This window comes from Panthera pardus, unplaced genomic scaffold (assembly GCF_024362965.1).
Source record: "Panthera pardus isolate Hobbes unplaced genomic scaffold, ASM2436296v1 HiC_scaffold_8, whole genome shotgun sequence".
NCBI lineage: Eukaryota > Metazoa > Chordata > Mammalia > Carnivora > Felidae > Panthera > Panthera pardus.
This window is the reverse complement of record NW_026527013.1, coordinates 11,704,944-11,723,457: the sequence shown is the minus strand read 5'-3', so window position 1 is coordinate 11,723,457 and position 18,514 is coordinate 11,704,944. Positions and strand designations below refer to the sequence as shown.

At 52.9% G+C, this 18,514-nt stretch overlaps 1 protein-coding gene across 1 annotated transcript; it reads left to right on the top strand.

Annotated features, from left to right (window-relative positions):
- Nucleotides 1-77: 77 nt before the first annotated feature.
- AKAP8 (A-kinase anchoring protein 8) lies at nt 78-17,763 on the top strand. Its single transcript, XM_053898208.1, has 14 exons — nt 78-205; nt 2,720-2,758; nt 4,234-4,266; nt 4,769-5,045; nt 5,492-5,984; nt 6,486-6,615; nt 6,867-6,913; nt 8,272-8,305; nt 10,270-10,357; nt 12,742-12,883; nt 13,214-13,307; nt 13,730-13,860; nt 14,978-15,073; nt 16,942-17,763. The coding sequence occupies exons 1-14, from the start codon at nt 187-189 to the stop codon at nt 17,470-17,472; spliced, it is 2,154 nt and encodes a 717-aa protein (XP_053754183.1). The 5' UTR covers nt 78-186; the 3' UTR covers nt 17,473-17,763.
- The last annotated feature ends 751 nt before the right edge of the window (nt 17,764-18,514 follow it).

Below are 18,514 nucleotides of genomic sequence, written 5' to 3'. Positions count from 1 at the left end.
TTCCAAGCAACCGGAAGGCCGACTGGGGCGACGGGCGGGTGCGCCGCGAAAGCCAGCCAGTGGTGGTGTGCGGAAGGAGTGACGTATGCGCCTGGTCTTCCAGTAGCGGACGTCGGAAAGTGTGTTGAGCGCATGCGTCCTGTGGCACCCTAGAAAAAGGGGCTGCTGGCGGGCCGAGCTGAAGACATGGAGCAGGGCTACGGAGGTTCGTTTGGGCGGCTCATTTCGAGGTGGGGTGGCCAGGCGCTGCTCGGGCGACGCAGCCGCCGCTGCGTAGAGGGCCGCGGGGACAGGGCCTACGCCCGAGCACGGTTACTCCAGCCCGACCCAGCGGAGAGGAGGCCGGGGCGCGCGCGCGCTGCTCATTGGACCTCGGAGTCGTCGCTCCCAGGGCGCTGCGTGGGGATTGGCCGACGAGGCCTGAGGAGGCGGGCGGGGTTCGGCGGGCCGACGCTGCGGCGGGCTTCGGGGGGCGCCTTGGGCTGTCCTAGCCGTTTCTACCCCTCAGACCCGGCGGGACTGGCCCGGTCGACCCCGCCGCTCGGAGGTCCGCCTTCCCGCTTCGGAAGACCACAAAATGGCGGCTCCCGGGGGCGGAGCCACGGCACGAGCTTGTGGGGCGCGGGGCCCGCGGTTGGAGGCCGAGGGAGTTCGGCTGCCTATCTCGGGGATGTGAGGCTTGGCCGGGGCCTGCACGCTGTGCACGTGCTCCGTCGCGCCCGTCCCGGAAGCCGTCCGGGCGGCGCTGGTCGGGCCTTGCCCCACCAGTGCGAGGTCTCCGCGGGGGCTAGTGTCGGCGGGCGCCTGCCGCGTACGCGACTCGTGCTGGCCTGGGACAGGACTTCGAGGGTCGGGTGTTGGGTCTCGTGCAGAATTGCAAACCTGATGTGCCCTGGGGTGGTGGCAGATTCTTGGCCTTCCTTCAGGCAGCCCCTCGTTGTGGCCTGGAGGTGTCTGGGGGCTGTGTAAGAGGGGACGTGCCTTTTCCCCACTTGGGCCTCAGGGTCTGCGGCAGGACGGATTTTCTCGAGCGACTAGCTCTCAGTGTCCAGAATCCGAGATTTCTAGGACGCTTTTGCTGTGCGCTGGAAGCCAGGTTTGTCCGTGGGTAACAGTTGATGTTGGAATACGTGGGGTGGGGGGCTTAACCAGGTGCCGTCCCTATCCAAGTATGTATCCGAGGTTGGGGAAGCAAGCAGTCTGGTCTTCGTTACAACAGCTAAAGAAAGGCACTGATCTTGAAAGGTGGCAGTGTTAGGATCCAGCAGCAGGAATTGCAAGAGAGCTGTTGAGGTGCCTGGTGTGCTTGGGTGTCTCCAGTGTTCTGGGGTGGCTCACCCTGGCTTTCCCCGTCTTTTCTGCAGTCTACCTGGGTCTCGCAATTCCTTGCCTGCTTCCCACCAGATCTTTCAGCCAGTAACCCTGCCCTATGCACGACCTGAGCACGAAGAGGTTTTATGCTCCTGACTTCCTACCTGCCAGAACCCTTCAGGTTCCGGTTGGATGCTGGGGCCTCCTTGAGTCCCTCTGTGGCTTTTCCACCTCGAGTTATTTCTCAGGACTCGCTGAGCCTTGACAGTTGGTTCCTGACCATAGGAGGCACCTACATCTGAGTTCATGTCTCAGTTCTTCCATTCTCCAGCTCCATGATCATGGGCAAGTGCCAGCCTCTTGAGCCTCTGGGACAATAGGGTAAATATTATCTATCTGAAGGGGTGTTATGAGGTTATGTGATTAGTATATGGTATTTAGACTAGTGTTCTGTAGTTGGTCACTTGCCATTGGGATCGCTGCTCTGTTTTTCTACCGCACAGGTGTAGAAAAGGCTGTGTGGCAAGGGAGACCGTAGCCTGCAAAGGGCAAACTTCAGCAACGTGCCTCTGAATCTCCAAGGCTTAGCTCTGTCATCTCTAAATGGCATTCGGGGACACCAACCAACATGTGCCCGTTGCCTGTCATGTGTGGGCACACACTAGGCACTTGGCTAGTGGCTTGGGTTGTTCTGGAGAGAGAGACAGGGTATATTCCTGTTTTGTAAAGGTGAGGATCATTGACAGGTGTGGATGGCTGCCTGTGCCCAGCTCCGTTTGAGGCTCCAGGGACACAGAAATGAAGAGGGCCCAGACAGATGCTGTCACGGGAGTCTGCAGGGGCAAGGGGAGCCACCACAGAGAGACTGCAGCCCGGATGCCTTAGGCCAGGCTGAAGCCCTGGGACATGAAGGCCCAGGGGAGCATGGGAGGGAGGGTCCGTGGTCACAAAGAAGTGAGGCCTGGAGAGGCACAGTCGTCTCCAAATTCTGAACTTTGTGCTCAGTTATGGGGGACTTGGGACTGCTTGGTGGGTGGGCCAAACTGGGAATGCGGACACAACTGTATCCTAGTACTGGGTTAGCTGGCACCTTGTCCTGTGTCATCCCGACTTGTGAATGGAGGCTCAGGCCAAGCTTCCTCCACAGGCTACTGGCAGAGCTGGCCCCAAAGTCTATCCCCCCCCACTCTTTTCTGCTTTGACCTCAAGCCTGTGTGTGGAGTGTGGTAATGGCAATCAGCCCACTCAGGACTTTTAGAGGGACAGTGTTGTGGTTATGCTGCCTTCTTGGGAGGCTGGCACTGAACTGTCCTTGAAGGCGACCACTCTAGGTGCCTCAGAGCGCCTCAGAAGCACCCGTTTTCCGTGTGACAAATAGGATCCTAACTCACAGGTCTTCTCTTCGCAGGCTATGGGGCATGGAGTGCTGGACCCACCAACACCCAAGGTAAGACTTCACGGGGAGGCGTGGATTCCACCCCACACACACCTGAGGCGCTAGCCTGCCAGAGCCCGGGATGGTGACCGTAACCTGGAGAGCGTGACAGGCACACTAGGGCTAGCCCAAGGATCTGGAGGAGACCTTTTCTGTAAAGGACTGCATTGTAAACTTTTGGCTTTGGGGCTATACGGTCTCTGCCATGCAAAAGTCCCAGAGATGTTTACAAACAAACAGACGTGGTTGTGTGCCAGTAATATTTAAAGATACTGAAATTTGCATACCGTATAGTTTTCATACGTGGTGAAAGAGCCTTTATTTTAGGGATTTATTATTCAGAGCAAATAGCTGAGGGTATGATAAGAGATTTTTATGATTAATAGACTTTATTTTTTAGTAGTTTTAGACTTAACGGGGTTGAGCAGATAGTCTCCTTTCACCCCAGCAGTTTCCTTTATTATTAATATCTTGCATTAGTGCAGTATGTTTATTATCAGTAACAAGTCAATGTCAATACATTGTCGTTAATTACAATCCACAGTTTAAATTAGTCGCTGTGGTTGCACAGTTCTGTGAGTTTTGACAAATATATAAATGGTGCATTTCATGTCAAAATTCACGTCATGAAATACTCTTTTTTTTTTTTTTCTTTTTTTTTCCCTTCCCATCTCCAACCATTTACAAAGCTAACACCCATCCTTAGCTTGCGGGCTGTACAAAAACAGGCAATGGGCTAGATTTGGCCTGGGGCCCTGTTTGCTGGCCCTGCTCTGGAATCTAGATCATAATGCTGGATGCTCAGGATGTTTAAAGGACCAGAATGTCCTCCCTGGTGGCGAGGTTGTCTGCTTTTTGCCAGCATTTGTTCCAGGGGATGGGATGAGGGCTTTCTTTGTTCTCTGGCCCTGGAATTTGCCCCCAGCACCATTGAGGGTGGTGGGGTCACTTTTTCTCCCATCACCAAGTTTCCCAGGAGGAGGCTTTTTCCATGTCGCTTGGGTACATAATGTCCCCTTGCTTAGTTGAGTTGGGGACACAATCTTCCACTGATGTACTCACTGTGTTAGCGGTGCCTGAGCTCTGGCAAGTGGTGAGAACTGGCACTTTCAAAGGGTTCTGCCAGAGGATCTAGCCTTGTCCGCCTCTTGGCTGGTGGCCCACACTGGACACTTCCTGGGAAGGCTGCACTTGTCCTTTCTCATTGTCCTGATGGGAGAGATCAGGCTTGCCTACAAGAGAAGTCTGGATCATGCTTAGCTGAGTAGAGCTGTAGGAAATGAGTTTTACAGCTAGTGGGCCCCAGCCATTCCTGGCCTCAATGGCCAACCAGGGGTGCCCCTCCCACAGCACTGCCACAGCTGCCCGCAGCCCTAGACCTGCGGTTGGTGGAGGAAGGTGACAGTTGGGGCTGGGGGGGCGGGGGGGTGTGTCTCAGGCACTTTCATTCTGTAAACAAAGCTCTTGTCTATTTTTGTTTCTCTCAGGTGCATACGGAACCGGTGTGGCCAGCTGGCAAGGTAGGCCCTCTGGGGATCTGTGGGTGCGCAAGAAGGCTTCTGATCGGCCACCCGATCCCAGAGGGGCTGGGATACAGAGACCTAACCCCTCCCCATGCTCCCCTACCACCCGGCGTCCTATTGTGGCTGTGCCCACAGCTCTCCTGAAGGCTTGGCAGGCCCAGGCAGTGTCAGGAACTTGCTGGCAGCTGGGGATCGTGACTGTGTTATGGGAGCAGCAGCCCCAACTGCCATTCACGGGCTCTCAGCCACCTCTGGCTTTGAGTGGGGAGCAAGTGTTCAGATCTGGTGCGGAAAGCCAACCACTCGTGGCTGAGGCTCAGCCTCTGTCCCTCTCTTGCCGCCCTTTGGCGGGTGATATTCACAGCGTGGGGTGATGTCAGCGCCACTGGTTCCTTAACAGTCTTCCTTCTCTGTGGGCAGCGAGTGCTTCTCTCCAGACGTGGCTGCTGTAGACCTTGGGGCCGCTGAGGTCTGATTTGGCTCTTCCTCCCCGTGGCAGGTTATGAAAACTACAATTATTATGGTGCCCAGAACACCAGCGTCACCACAGGAGCGACCTACAGCTATGGCCCAGCCTCGTGGGAGGCCACCAAGGCCAGCGACAGCCTGGGAGCTGGGGGCCCTGCCATGCACATGGCTTCTTATGGTCCAGAGCCGTGTACTGACAATTCCGACTCTCTCATCGCCAAGATCAATCAACGTTTGGACATGATGTCCAAGGAAGGAGGCAGGGGCGGGAGCAGCGGCGGTGGGGAGGGCATGCAGGACCGGGACAGGTGATTATGGACCTGAGCCCTTCCCTGGGGATCCCACACCCCAGCTTTGTGCAGATGGCAGTGGGCACCCCCTCTTCCAGGGAGGGTTTTCCTCAGCTCCTTCCTGAACATGGAGTAGATGAGTTGGGCGTTATCGGGGCAGAGGCATTGTAATAGGACTTTCTGGTTTCCTGAGTGGTGGGGCTTAGGGTATGACTGTCAGCTAAATGACACCAGACTCCTTGTGTCTGCGTCAGGTACCAGTAGACCCTCTTGCTCTCACAGCCAAGGGCTCCATGCACCTCGTTCAACAACGTTCAAGGGGGATCGTTGGTGCGCTTTGCCTTCTGAGCTTTCAGGAGGGCTGCGTGGTGGTGCAGTGTGCTGTTCTGAATGTCGGGAAGCCAGCTTTGCGGGAGACTTGCGCTTGGGCCCAGAGTGAAGTGATGGTTATGCTTCCTTTGCAGCTCCTTCCGCTTCCAGTCGTTTGAGTCCTATGACTCCAGGTCTTGTCTGCCTGAGCACCATCCGTACCGCCCCAGCTACAGCTACGATTATGATTTTGACCTGGGGCCTGACCGAAATGGGGGCTTTAACAGTCAGTACAGTGACTGCCGGGACCCAGCCCGTGAGCGGGGCTCCCTTGATGGCTTCATGCGGGGCCGGGGCCAGGGCCAGGGCCGCTTCCAGGACCGGAGCACCCCCAGCACCTTCATGCGCAGCGACCCTTTCTTGCCGCCTCCGGCAGCCTCCTCCGAGCCCCTGTCCGCTCCCTGGACGGAGATGAACTATGTGGGTGGGCGGGGCCTGGGAGGCCCCTCCCCCAGCAGGCCACCGCCTTCCCTCTTCTCCCAGTCCATGGCCCCAGACTTCAGTGTAATGGGCATGCAGGGGGCCGGCGGCTATGACAACTCTGCGCCCTACGGATGCGGCCGGTCGCAGACTCGGATGAGGGATCGGGTAAGCCCTTGGGAAGTTCTCTGATTTGCCGACTTCTCAAACAGCTTTATTGGGGAAAATTTGGGTACTGTAAAATTCACTCATTTTTTAAGTGTACAGTTGAGTGTTAGTAAAAACGTACAGAATTGCACAACCTTCACCACCGTCTAATTTTACAGCATTTCCATCAATCCAGAAAGAAGCCAACCTCTGCCATTAGCAGTCACTCCCTGCTCTCTACTCCAGCCTTGACAACTGTTAATCTTTCTGTCTTTGTAGATTTACCTCTCTTAGACCTTTCACGGGAACGTGATCACATATGTGGCTTTTTGTGTCCAACATCTTAGCATAAAATTGTGGGTGGGGGGGGGTTCAACTACAGTCATCTTTGTTTGTTTTGTGACAAGATCAAAGATCTTTCCTGCCTTTGTTCTCTGATCTTACAACTTCTCCGATCTTCGTTTCTCTGGGGTTTCTTAATGGTCGGGGTAAGCGGTACATCGGATGTGCTTGTGTCTGTAGCCCAGACGGAGAGGGTTTGACCGCTGTGGCCCAGACAGCATGGGCAGGAAACGGAAGCAGTTGTACATCTACGATGAGCCTGACACCAAACTGGCCCGGGCTGACAGCGAAGGAGATTTTTCTGAAAATGGTATGCCCTGGGGGCCAGCAGGCCCGGGTGGGTGTGAGATGTGTCCGTTTTTGTGCTTGGCGCTCCTCCTGCCCGTCCATACAGTGGACGTGTGTTGAACTCCAGGGTGGCGCGTATCACCCGCACTCCCATGGCCCCCACTGTAGTCAGGACAAGTGCTGGCTGCTCTGGGTGGTGAGCTTGGGAGGGTGAAAGGAGGGAGTGGGCTAACTACGGAGGGGCTGATTTTCCCTCTTCTTTGTGTCCGGTAGATGATGGAGCTGTTGACTTCCGGTCAGGAGATGAAGAATTCAGGGGTGTAAGTCCAACTTCACTGGTCAGCCTCCTTTGTTTCTGGTGTGGGATTTCTTCTTTACATTATTACCCTCTCTCTCCCAAAGAGGCAGGAACAGCTTCTGTGGTAGACTTGACTGCTGTGTGAGTGGATTTAAGAGTCTGACTTGCAGCTCAAGATTTGTACTTCTAACAGTACTTCCCTTCCTGGGGCTCAGTTGGTTGAGTGTCCGACTCTTGATTTCTGCTCAGGTCATGATCCCAGGGTCGTGGGATCGAGCCCTGCGTCTGGCTCTACACGCTGACAGCTCAGAACCTGTTTGGGATTCTCTCTCTCCCTCTGCCCCTTTCCCCCGCTTGTGCGCACGCTCTCTCTCACTCTCTCTCTCTAAAACAAAAACCAACGATGCTTCTCTTCCTGAAAACACTCCTAGCCCTTCCCCCACAGACACTCTTGTGTCCTCAGTGATGTTCCTAGCTCCGCACATGGTAAGTGCAGTGGGCTGTGTGCGCTGAGGCTTTCAAACTGGCACGGAAGCCTTACTTACTGCCCGCTTTGTGCTGGTGCTCAGCTGCCTCCATGTTTTTCCGCCTTCAAAACCAATCATGAGAGACAGGCATTTAAGGCCAACTCTTAGCCAGGACCATGCACAAGCACCTAGGTAGTCAGCCTTTGCCTACCCGCCCCACTCCCGGCAAATTCTGATCCATGTCTGGGGCAGGGCCTGGAGATCTGAGTATATGAAGGTCTCAACCAAGTCCTTCTGATGCTCACGTGGGTGGGGGGTCGGGGAGGCAGAATACAGTGAATTTTCGGGTTTTTCTGGGCGAATCTTACTTGCTCTGTATCTAGCTTCCCTAGATCTCGAGTCTGGGATCTAGATATTCTGTGTATCTGCTGCTGAATAATTTAACCTTGAGCTTGATGGCTAAGAAATGGGCAGTATTGCGCTTTTCAGTTGGGTGCATTTGTTATTACCTTGATAAATGTAAACAGGTGGCCTGGAAATTTGGTAAAGCTCCTTTTCAGTAAAGAGTGCTGGAACTAGCATCCCACAAATCAGGGTTTCTTGATATAGAGCTGATGGATGGGCTGTTGGCATTCCCATGTGCAGAACTGTGCGGGTGTGTTGGCCAGAGGGAATTCTTTAGCTTTAGAAAGAACTGAAAGAGGGCCACTGACTTTAATAAAACAGCACGTTAGTCGTTACAGAATCTCAGAAGGCAACCAGGAACAGTGATAGGACACACACAGCCTCTGTCCCACTGCCCTGAGACTTGTCCTAACACATTGTGACCAGGTGGTGGCAGGGTGCTAGGTTGGTTGTGGAGAGTTCTGGAAACTCCACCTCACCGTCCAACTTTGTGTGTGCCCTTTTTCAGGAGGACGAGTTCTTTGACTCCGGGAGGCAGAGAGGTAGGCATCGCTCCATGTCCCTCTGAGCTTTGCTGTGACTGCCCGGCTCCCGGCCAGGCTGGACTTCTGAGCAAGCCCAGGGCCTGGATGGAGGGCCTGGCGGCTCAGGGCAGAAGAGGGGCCGTGGCCACCGGGTGGGCCTTGGCCGTGGTGCTCACCCCCAGGCTTTGCTCCAGTGCTTAGAGCAGCACTTGCTGGAAACAGGTCTGTCTGCCTCACTTGATACAGGCTGTCACGAGAGGGGGCAAACCTCATCTCTGAGTATGTGCAGCAGCTTGCAGTGGCAGGGAAGGGAGAGTCTCAGAAACGCAAGAAAGAAAAGAAAAGGTGCTCTCCAGCCTGTCCACTCTGTTCCCTATTGGCCTGTTGCAGGTCCCTGTACTGTTTTTTCCTGGGCTTCTTTCTTTTCACACTTCCCTGCGTTGCCAGCCCAGCGTTGTGCTCTCAGCCTCTGTGGTGGGCATGCTGGCGGCAGCAGCACACATGGCTGTGTGGGACTGAGTTCAGACACCTTCCTGGGGTGGGAGCTGGGGGTGGGGGGTGGGGAAGGTGGGGGGCCTGTCACGTGCACCCAAGCCCGGGTCCTCCAGAGATATTCCCTGCTCAGCAGGTCTCATCAGTGCCATTGTGGGAGACCGAAGAGTCTCAAGTAACCGGCAAGAGCAGAGCAAGGTTCAACCCTTTCCGGGGGGGTGTGGAGAAGCAGCCCGAGACACCGTGGCCTTGAGCTTGCCATTTGTTTCTTTTCCTGTTCCCATTGGTCTGTCCATAGCTGGTTTTCCCCAAGAATCACAGGCTGGCTCCTTTGTGGCTCTGCTGCCATAAATCTGCAGGCCCCTGGCTTAGATGCTCCTTGTATGTGTTTAGACTTGGCCAACCCTCTGAGGCCCTCCCACATTGTTTATTGAAGTGATTACTCCTATGGCTTGGGACCACACAGCAGTACGCAGCTCATGCAGCAGGGTAAATGCTAAAGCAAAGGTGACATGTTTATTGCGCGCAGGTCCTGCTACCTACCCGGGATGACTTTGCTATTAAACAACAGTAATAGTTTCAGGCAGTGACCTCTTGCCAAAAATCCCACACGCCCTTTTGAGAGGCTTCTGAGCAGCGCACGCCGGTCGCCATCTTCGTGGGACAGTCTCGTGACTGGCATCAGGGGTAGGGGTTACAGTTCAGATGCTTATCCAACCTTTTTTCAGTGTCTGGCCCTGGCCCTGAGCCGTGGTGACCTGGCCTGGCCTCGCTTCACATCGGGACGCTGGGCTGCACAGCGCTCAGAGGAGCCTCTGCGCTGGCCCCAGGGGACGGACGGAGGACCAATTGGTCTCTTCCCACTTTTGTTTCTAGGACTGCTTCCCTCGTAGCCCTGGGAAAGCCCTAGATGGACGGTTTTTGTGAGTGGAAGATAGAGTTCGGGCCAGCAAGGACTGTCAGACCTGCTGAGGCCCTAGTTCAGAGGAGGCTGATGGGACAGTCGTCATGGTCCACCTAGAGGTGGGACGGAGGGCGGTAGAGCGGCTTGCTCTATTTTCTGAGGCCTTCCCGCTGCTGCCTCTTATCTGGGAAGAATCGCTTCTCTCTCTCCTTAAGTGATTTTGGGAGAAGACCGATGGCAGGGCACTGGATCAGAAAAGCAGGACAGGGAAGGACAGAGAGAGCAGGTGGCCGTGGTGTGAGTGGGATGGGCAGGCCGGGTCCCTGGCCCATCCCAGCCTCGTCACACCATGGGGGCATGTGAGCTGACTTCCTGAGAACTCCCAAGGGTTCTCATCAAAGGCCTATCCCTGTTGGGAGCCTTTGACAGACTATTGGTGCCTCAGGGTGTCCTGACCCTGCTGTGTTGGAGGTGGCGGCAGGCACGGGGTGCCTGGTGGTGGCCGAGCCGTGGTCCCCATCAAGCCCTGGTGCTCAGCATCTCTGCAGGCTCCTCAGGGCGTCTCGAAGGGACTTCTCTGTTACAGGAGAGAAGGACGATGAGGATGATGAAGTAAAGAAGAGAAAGGAAAAGCAAAGGAGGAGAGACCGCATGCGAGACCGAGCGGCAGACAGGTGAGGAGGCAGGCCCAGGGGGAGGTTGGCAGGAACCCGGGCACTGGTGGGGTTCTCCTGAGCTCATCTGTCTTCACTGCACAACGCAGGAGCGGTCTGGTTTGATCTGACTGTGGTGTCTGTCAGGAAATCCAAGTGAGGTCGAGAGGAGACAAAACTTGGGAGATGCCGATGGCACTACGTTCTTGCCAGTGAGTCGCTGGCCCGCATGTGTCCAGCAGGGGGCACTGTTGCTCTCCTGCCGACCCGTAGGGGGTTTCCCAGTCCTTGGCTTATTATCTGTCACCCCAGACAGGCGAACTTCAGCAGAGCTGCTAAGAAGGTGCTTTGGGTGTCTTGACCAAATCCGGACCGCCTCTGGAGTACGGCATGGCAATTGTATACGTTTAGGTGCTACTTTAAAAATTTAGTCTCTAGGTATAAAAAGAATTGCAAAAGTGCGAAGGGTGTTGGTGTGACCACACCATGTGCCTCTCTGCCTTTTCAGTGATCAGGTGGCTGCTGACTAGAAATGGAAACCACTGGTGGCCTTGTGAGCGCTTGGTTGCTCGGGCCTTGACTGCTCGCGGCTGTTTCTCTACACACAGGCTCTCTGTATGACCTGATGGGGAATCCTTTATGGCTCAGATGGGGTGGTGCTTTTCCTGTGCAGAGAAGTGCAAAACAGATGTTAGCAAAAGAGCTAACTGTAGAGGCAGGAAAGGCAGGAACTGGAAAGTAGGCACTTCCAAGTGTTAAACAGAAATTCATCGAAACATTTGTTTTTATTTTTAGTTTTTTAAGTTTATTTATTTATTTTGGGACTGAGCAAGCAGGGAAGGGGCAGAGAGAGGGAGAGAGAGAATCCCAGACAGGCTCTGCACCATTAGCACGGAGCCCGATGTGGGGCTCAAACTCATGAACCAGGAGATCGCGACCTGAGCCGAAATCAGGAGTCGGGCAATTAACCAACTGAGCCACCCAGGCGTCCCTGAAATGCTTGTCTGTAAATGAATAAGTAATGAACGGTGGCTAGATCAGGTCTATTTCCATGCTGTATGAGAACGGAGATGACATTTTCTTCAGAAGGAATCTTTAGACTCCACCCTAGTGACAGAGGGTCCTCAAAGAGACTTGGAGAAATAGTCACAAGGAAGCGTGAACCCTGAGAGTTGTACGCATTCGTACACATAGGGCCCCAGAACTTTTTCTGTGCACTCCTCCAATGAGAGTATGTGCAAAAGTAAGTGTCGTATCTTGTCCAGAGAGGAGAAGCCTGCCATCGGGGGCCGGCAGCAGTCTGAGTTGGTAGATGAGGACTCCTGAGTGCCACCAGGTCCATGCCATTACCCCATGTGCGCCAGGGCCTCCTGGGCAGAGCCGAGGGAAGCAGCGCCCCGCTCTGGGGGCATAGGGCTCTGCAAGCTGCGCTCCTCTTGCCCTACAGCGTGACTGCATTTGTGAGATTTTGGAAGCAGGCAACAAAGAAATGTGGTTTTAGCTGTAAAATTTGGTATGACAGGTCTTTGCATTGAGTCCCATGGGAAAACTTATCTTGGGTTTTATAGGTCTTAAATTGTGTAAGGTCTTCCAGGAATACCCCCTCACGGAGGTTACCTCAGGGGCGCCTGGGTGGCTCAGTCCATTGGGCATCCGACTTCAGCTCAGGTCATGATCTCGAGGTTCGTGGGTTGGAGCCCCACTTCGGGCTCTGTGCTGACAGCTCAGAGCCTGGAGCCTTCTTTGGATTCTGCGTCTCCCTCTGTCTCCCTGCCCCTCCCCTGCTCATGTCCATTCTCTCGAAAATAAACATTAAAAAGTATACAGCGGTGCCTGGGTGGCTCAGTGGTTGGGCATCTGACTTCGGCTTAGGTCATAATCTCGCAGTTCATGGGTTCAAGCCCCGCGTTGGGTTCTGTGCTGACAGCTCAGAGACTGGAGCCTGCTTCGGATTCTGTGTCTCCCTCTCTCTGCCCCTCCCCCAATCAATGAGCTTGCTTGCGTGCTCTCTCTCAAAGATAAACATGTAAAAACAATGTTTTTAAATGAGGTTATCTCATGTTATTCTGGTGGCTGCAGAAAGAAGTTATGGAATTACTATGCCCCCCCAGAGCAGTGGTCTGGAGGCTTTTAGAGAGTCCACAGTTTTGGAAAATCTCCACCTTAGGGTGCTCTCTTAGGGGCCTTTGGGCCCAGCAGACTGGAATGGCGCATGAATCACCTCCCTGAACTACTCGCAAGGTTTTACTCCCATTCTTGAGATGGGGAAACCTGGGGTAATGGCTACTCTGATGCTCTGTGTGAAGTCAGAAGTCTTGGTACAGAAATTGCTTTCCCATTTCCATTGCAGTTCTGACTGGAGGTGAACTGATTGCATCATTGCTCTTTTCGTCTTCCCTCTCCAGGATTCAGTTCGCCTGTTCTGTGTGCAAGTTTCGTAGCTTTGAAGAAGATGAAATCCAGAAGCATCTACAAAGCAAATTTCACAAAGAGACACTGAGGTTTATAAGTACCAAACTCCCTGACAAGACCGTGCAGTTCCTCCAGGTAAAGCACACTTGGTGTCCATCACAGTGTTTCCTGATGGGCCTGCCGGAGTCAGATCCCTCACAGAGAAGGGATGGGGAAGGGAAGTATGAGGCCTGGGCTTTCCAGAATAACAGCGTACAAGTCCCAGGTCCGAGGGAGAGCTGAGCGCTCTGGCCACTGTAGTTCCCGCGAGCTGCTCGGAGAGCCATCTCCCCGTCCTGGGGCGGCTGAGACAGGGCTGTCCTCCCCCAGGGGCTTGGCAGCCGCCCTTGGTGAGCCGCCTCTGGTGCGGCCGGGAGACAGGCAGACACAGCGCCCTGCCGTTTCATTCGGTGCCATCTTCTCTAGGAGTACATCGTAAACAGGAATAAGAAAATTGAGAAGCGGCGTCAGGAGCTGATGGAGAAGGAAAGCGCAAAACCCAAACCAGACCCTTTCAAAGGTGAGTCGTGGTCTTGGGGCGCGCGGCTGGGTGCAAAGCCAGCCCGTTGTAGGGTTGCTGAGCATGTGACCTGAGGACCCTCGGGTGGGACGCCTAGCAATGGAAAGAAGCCCTCGAGTGTGTCTAATGAAGGTCACTTTACTGGTGGCTTTTCGGAGTGATCCTACGCCCCCTGACGTTTCTTCGTCCTTTGTATGAAATGACCAGACGGATGAAAAGAGTTGAGTAAAATTGCCCAGTGCAGATGTGCTTCCGTCCGCACCCTCCTGCTAGAGGGCAGGTGTTGCCTGTCACAGATTCTGTCCTAACCTGATCCTTGGGGACGAACTCACCAGGACAAAACGTGGGCCCTGTTGGGGAGCAGGAGGACAGCATCACCTGATGCTGTCCCAAATCGCGCCAGACTTGGGTTGTACCCGTAGGGATCGGCCAGGAGCACTTTTTCAAGAAGATAGAGGCGGCTCACTGCCTGGCTTGTGACATGCTGATCCCCGCGCAGCATCAGCTCCTCCAGCGGCACCTGCACTCGGTCGACCACAATCACAACCGCAGGGTGAGTCCCCTCCTCGTGCCGAGCCAGCTGAGCCTTTCCAGGCTGCCACCGGTGGGACGCGGGGCCTTCTGTGTCTTGTGGGGAATGCGAGCATCTTGAGGAGCTTTTTAACATACTCTGTTGAGTCTGTCATTTCGTCAGTGGATTGTAAGACACGTCCGAATTTCTGTTCAAATGTGAGAAAATGGGTTACTTAACAACGGACTTCAGTAGAGGAGGTGAAATTCTCCTGGTTGAGAATGTTCCCTGTAAGCCACGCAGGTAAATTTCCCAGTTGTTGACAAACCAGATTTCCTATAAGCTGAGGCTGAGGGCCATTCAGAGCACAGTGGCCTGGGGGACCCAGAGTTAAGAACGGATTGGGGCTTAACTAGCTGGTGGGGACTGAGGCTATAAACGTGTAGACTCAGGGTGTTGGCAGGTTTTTTATAAAGGGTCATGTGGCAGATACTTCCATGGGGTCTCTTGACATGTCAAGTCTGCTGCTGATGGGCACCAGCAGCCAGAGTACAGAAGTAGTGGGTGTGGCCGCATGTGGCCCCTTAGCTCACTTGCCGAGCCCTGGTTTTTGTCTCTGTCCTTCGTTCACCCGACTATCAAACGGAGATGTCAGTACCTGCCTGTGCATCTCCTAGTTGATTAAAGATCATCCAGGAAACACAACACAAATAAGCAGTGTCGTTTCAATGGGCCAAGATCAAAAATGTCCAGGTGGTTGCAGAATCCCTACTTCTGCCGTTGAATTTACTCATAAAGTCACCTTAACTCAAGAAACTGAAAAGAAAAAACGTGTCCTTTTCCCATGCTGAGTCCGCATAGCATCTGACGTGTAAATATTCTCGTTTCATGCTTGTTCGTGCACACGGTACCTGGCAGGCCGTGGTGTGTCAGTGGTGATCAGACTTTTCTACACTGCCCCAGTTCCAGTGTCTCTCCAGGGCCTTCTTTCCTTATGGGAGTCTGGCATTTTGGGACTTGCCACTTGCCACAGTGAAGAAAGATACTGGTCTTTTTCTTGTTTAGGGCTGATCCCAGGGCAACTCAGGGTAGCCTGGCTAGTTTTCTTGCTCCTTGCTGCACACCAGGTCTAAAAGTCCACGTTTGGTTCCCTTTGCAGTTGGCTGCTGAACAGTTCAAGAAAACCAGTCTCCATGTGGCTAAGAGTGTTTTGAACAACCGACACATAGTGAAGATGCTGGAAAAATACCTCAAGGTTTGTGCTTAGGGGTCCAGTGTACGGGAGAAGCTTTTGGAATGGAGGATGAACTCTACAAGTGCAGAATTGCACCCAGAGTACAGTATTTAGCGTTTCTAAGTCTTTTGAAGAATCAAGGGACGCCGGAAGGTGTCAGGTTTGGCAGTTCCACGGCGGTGGGTTTCCTGCGACCCCCCCCTGCTTGCGTGGGGTCTGGGACACGGTCCTGCTTGATTTGCGCCTGCAGTGGTGCTGGCTCACCATGGGAAAGCTTGAATATCCATGAAATCCTGAGCAAGTGATTGTGAGATGCTTAAAGAAAAATGCAAGTTAGATGCTAACTATCCAGGAAAGAAGCCAAAAAGAGACTTGCTGGCAGAGACAACCAACAAGAGGGAGGGGGAGGAAAGAGCTGGTGGTGCCACGACTACTGTGCCTTAGTGACCCGAGCAGAGTAATAAAAAGTCCCAGAGAGGGTGCCCCAGTGAGAGGTCCGGCTGGAAGAGCCCCTGGTTCCTCCTTGGGAAGCCCATCTGTTAAATGCTCAGCCCCAGACCTCACTGTTTGGGGCTGGCGGTTAGGCTCCAGCACAGCCTGACTAGAAGGATCTGTTTGCCCACCTCTCATTTATTGAATCTGCCAGTATTGGATGCTTCATGCTACCCGGTAAAAAGGCATCACAGAATCTAATTTTTTTATTGCATTTATTTTTTTAATCAGAGAGCACACACGTGTGCGAAGGTCGGGGAGGGAGAGGGGGAGTCTCAAGTAGGCTCCATGCACAACACAGAGCCCGACGCTGGGCTCGATCCCACAACTCTGGGATCATGACCTGAGCCGAAATCAATAGTCAACTGGACGTTCAACTGACTGAGCCACCCAGGCGCCCCAAGGCATCATAGGACCTAAATAAATAACCATGACTGGTCAGTGTTTTGTGTCATGGCTTAAACAGACTTAAAGTTTCTTGAGTCAGGTGTAGACGCAAGCTTCAAACACCATATTTTATATATTCGTATATTTAAAAGATTTTTTTTTTTTTAAGTCACCTCTACGCCTACTGTGGGGCTCGAACTCACAACCCTGAGACCAAAAGTCGCACGCTCCACTGACTGAGCCAGCCAGGCATCCCCTAAACACTGTATTTTAAAACCTATTTCCTAATCTGCCGGTGGTGACGTTTACGTTTTCTAAACTAGAGGCAGTTGTAGCATACGCTGAAAGAAGTTTGGCTTCTGAGAGTCTGACTTGGGTTCAATCCTGATTGATGCTGAATAGTCGTGTGGCCTTTGACAAGTTGCTGAGACTCATTTCCTTGTCTGCAAAATGGGGCAACTCTTCTATAACCAGGGCTGTGTGCTTAAACTAAAATTTGAAACTCAGCTTCCTGTTATGAGGGTTTTTTTGCTTTAATTGGGTTAAGAAATCCTAGGTCTTTTTGAACTTCACTATTAATTATATGCTTGGATTAAAAAGTGCAAAACAGGGGCGGGGGAGCAGTTATTGTGTTAAATATTTGTAAATACTCTCCTCTAAATTTTACAAAGCCTTTGAAGAAGGGGGGAAAAGTATCTTTCAAAAACCCATTGCAGAGATTGAAATTACTAATATTAAAACCAAGAATACCCCCTTATTCTGCTTATACCATACGCCCTAGCTAACTAAATAAGAAAATTAAAGTTAAAAGGCAAAACAGTTGTGGCGAAGCTTTTCTGGATCCATAGGCCCTGAGCACCTGTAGGATTAACTCCCCTGCTGTAGTTGAAGGCATTTCTGTTGTTGAAGGGGCATCATAAGAACCCGGACTCCTGGCCGCCTGGGCCACCTTCAGCCTTTCATCTGGACAGCTCTGTAGGCCGCATTGACCTTTTCCTCTTCTTGGCCAGGGTGAAGACCCTTTCACCAACGAAGCCGTTGATCCAGAAGTCGAAGGAGATGACAATTTAGGAGGTGAGGATAAGGAAGAGACACCTGAAGAGGTGGCTGCGGAGGTCTTAGCTGAGGTTATTACGGCAGCAGTGAGAGCCGTAGACGGGGCGGGAGCGCCTGCTCTGGAACGCGGTGAAATGCTGGCCGAAGGGGAAGGCCCCGTGGACTCGGCGGAGGCCGCTCGTGGCCCCCACTCTGAACAGCTGGGAGAAGTGGAGACACCGTGTGGCACAGCATCTGAGAAGGGCAGCGCCGAAGCAGAGGCTGGGGGTGAAGCCGCCCAGGCCGGCAACGAGGCTGCTGAGGCAGGAGGCGAAGTGGCAGCAGAGGCGGAGGGTGCCGAGGTAGTCCCTGCCCCTGCCCCTGCCCCTGCCCCTGCCCCTGCCCCTGCCCCTGCCCCTGCTCCTGCCCCGGCTGCGGCGGGAGCCAAAGAGAAGCAGACGGAGCAGACGGATGCAGAGCCCGAAGGTGACGTTCCCACAGACTGAGCCTCCTCCCCGTTTCAGGGGATGTGTTTCAGAAATGCGTTGCTCTCTCTCCTTTTGCATCGCTCTCTCTCACTGTTTGTAAGCAGTGCTAGGTGTGTTACTGGAATATGCTGGAAACTTTGGTGAAGAGAGCCAGCCGTTTCCTTGCAAAAAGTGTACCTCACGGGCTTGTGTCGCAGAGTTGTCTGGCTTTCCGCCTTGGTTTAAAGGCTGCAGAAGTTGTACATTCCCCCAAGTGGCTGTGAAATCTCTCTACACTGCAGTTGGAGTAATAAAAGTTGGGTAATTAGATTTTGATGATATTTGGCTTGTTAAATACAGCAACTGGCTGAATGCCCTTTTTATTATTATTATTATTTTTTTCTTTTTCTGAGAGCAGCTTAATACTAGGGTATATCTTGTTTTAGAAAGGGTTCTTTGGTTTTTTTTAAGTTTCAAGAATTTGCTTTGGCTTCAGTTTTTGACCTGCTTCGGGAGCACACCGTGTGTGGTGTGTGATCCTCACAAGATGTAGCAGAATCTCGTTAACTTGATGTTGGTTCTGTCACGTCAGTGACCTCTTCTCAAAGGCCTCATGAATCTGACAGACCGGCACCCTTGGACGCCCTCCCGCTTGCCCCTCAAGAATGAGGACATTTTGCCTAGGGCATTATTTTCCCAATCTTTAGTCTTTGGTGTATCACCTTTATAGTTTTTGTTTTGTTTTTACCTCATTTGTGTTCCACCTTTGTTACTTCAGGGTTGGGTTTTTTTTTTTCTTCCTTTAAAGTGAGTTGCTTCTACAATATATTTAGAAAGAAAACTTGGTGTCACTCCCATGAGTGGAAAACAAATATAAATTGCCATAGATAGATGCTATCTGTAAGAAACTAATACAGTGAAATACACACATTTCAAATACTACCCCTTTGGAGGTTTAGGGATCTGGGAAAGTTAGCCTGTGTAAAAGGGTAGCAAGCGAGTTATACTTTGATATAATCAAGAGAATTGAAAGACGCTTCCCTTTTGAAATGATACTGCTGGGCCTGTTTCCCTGCAAAGC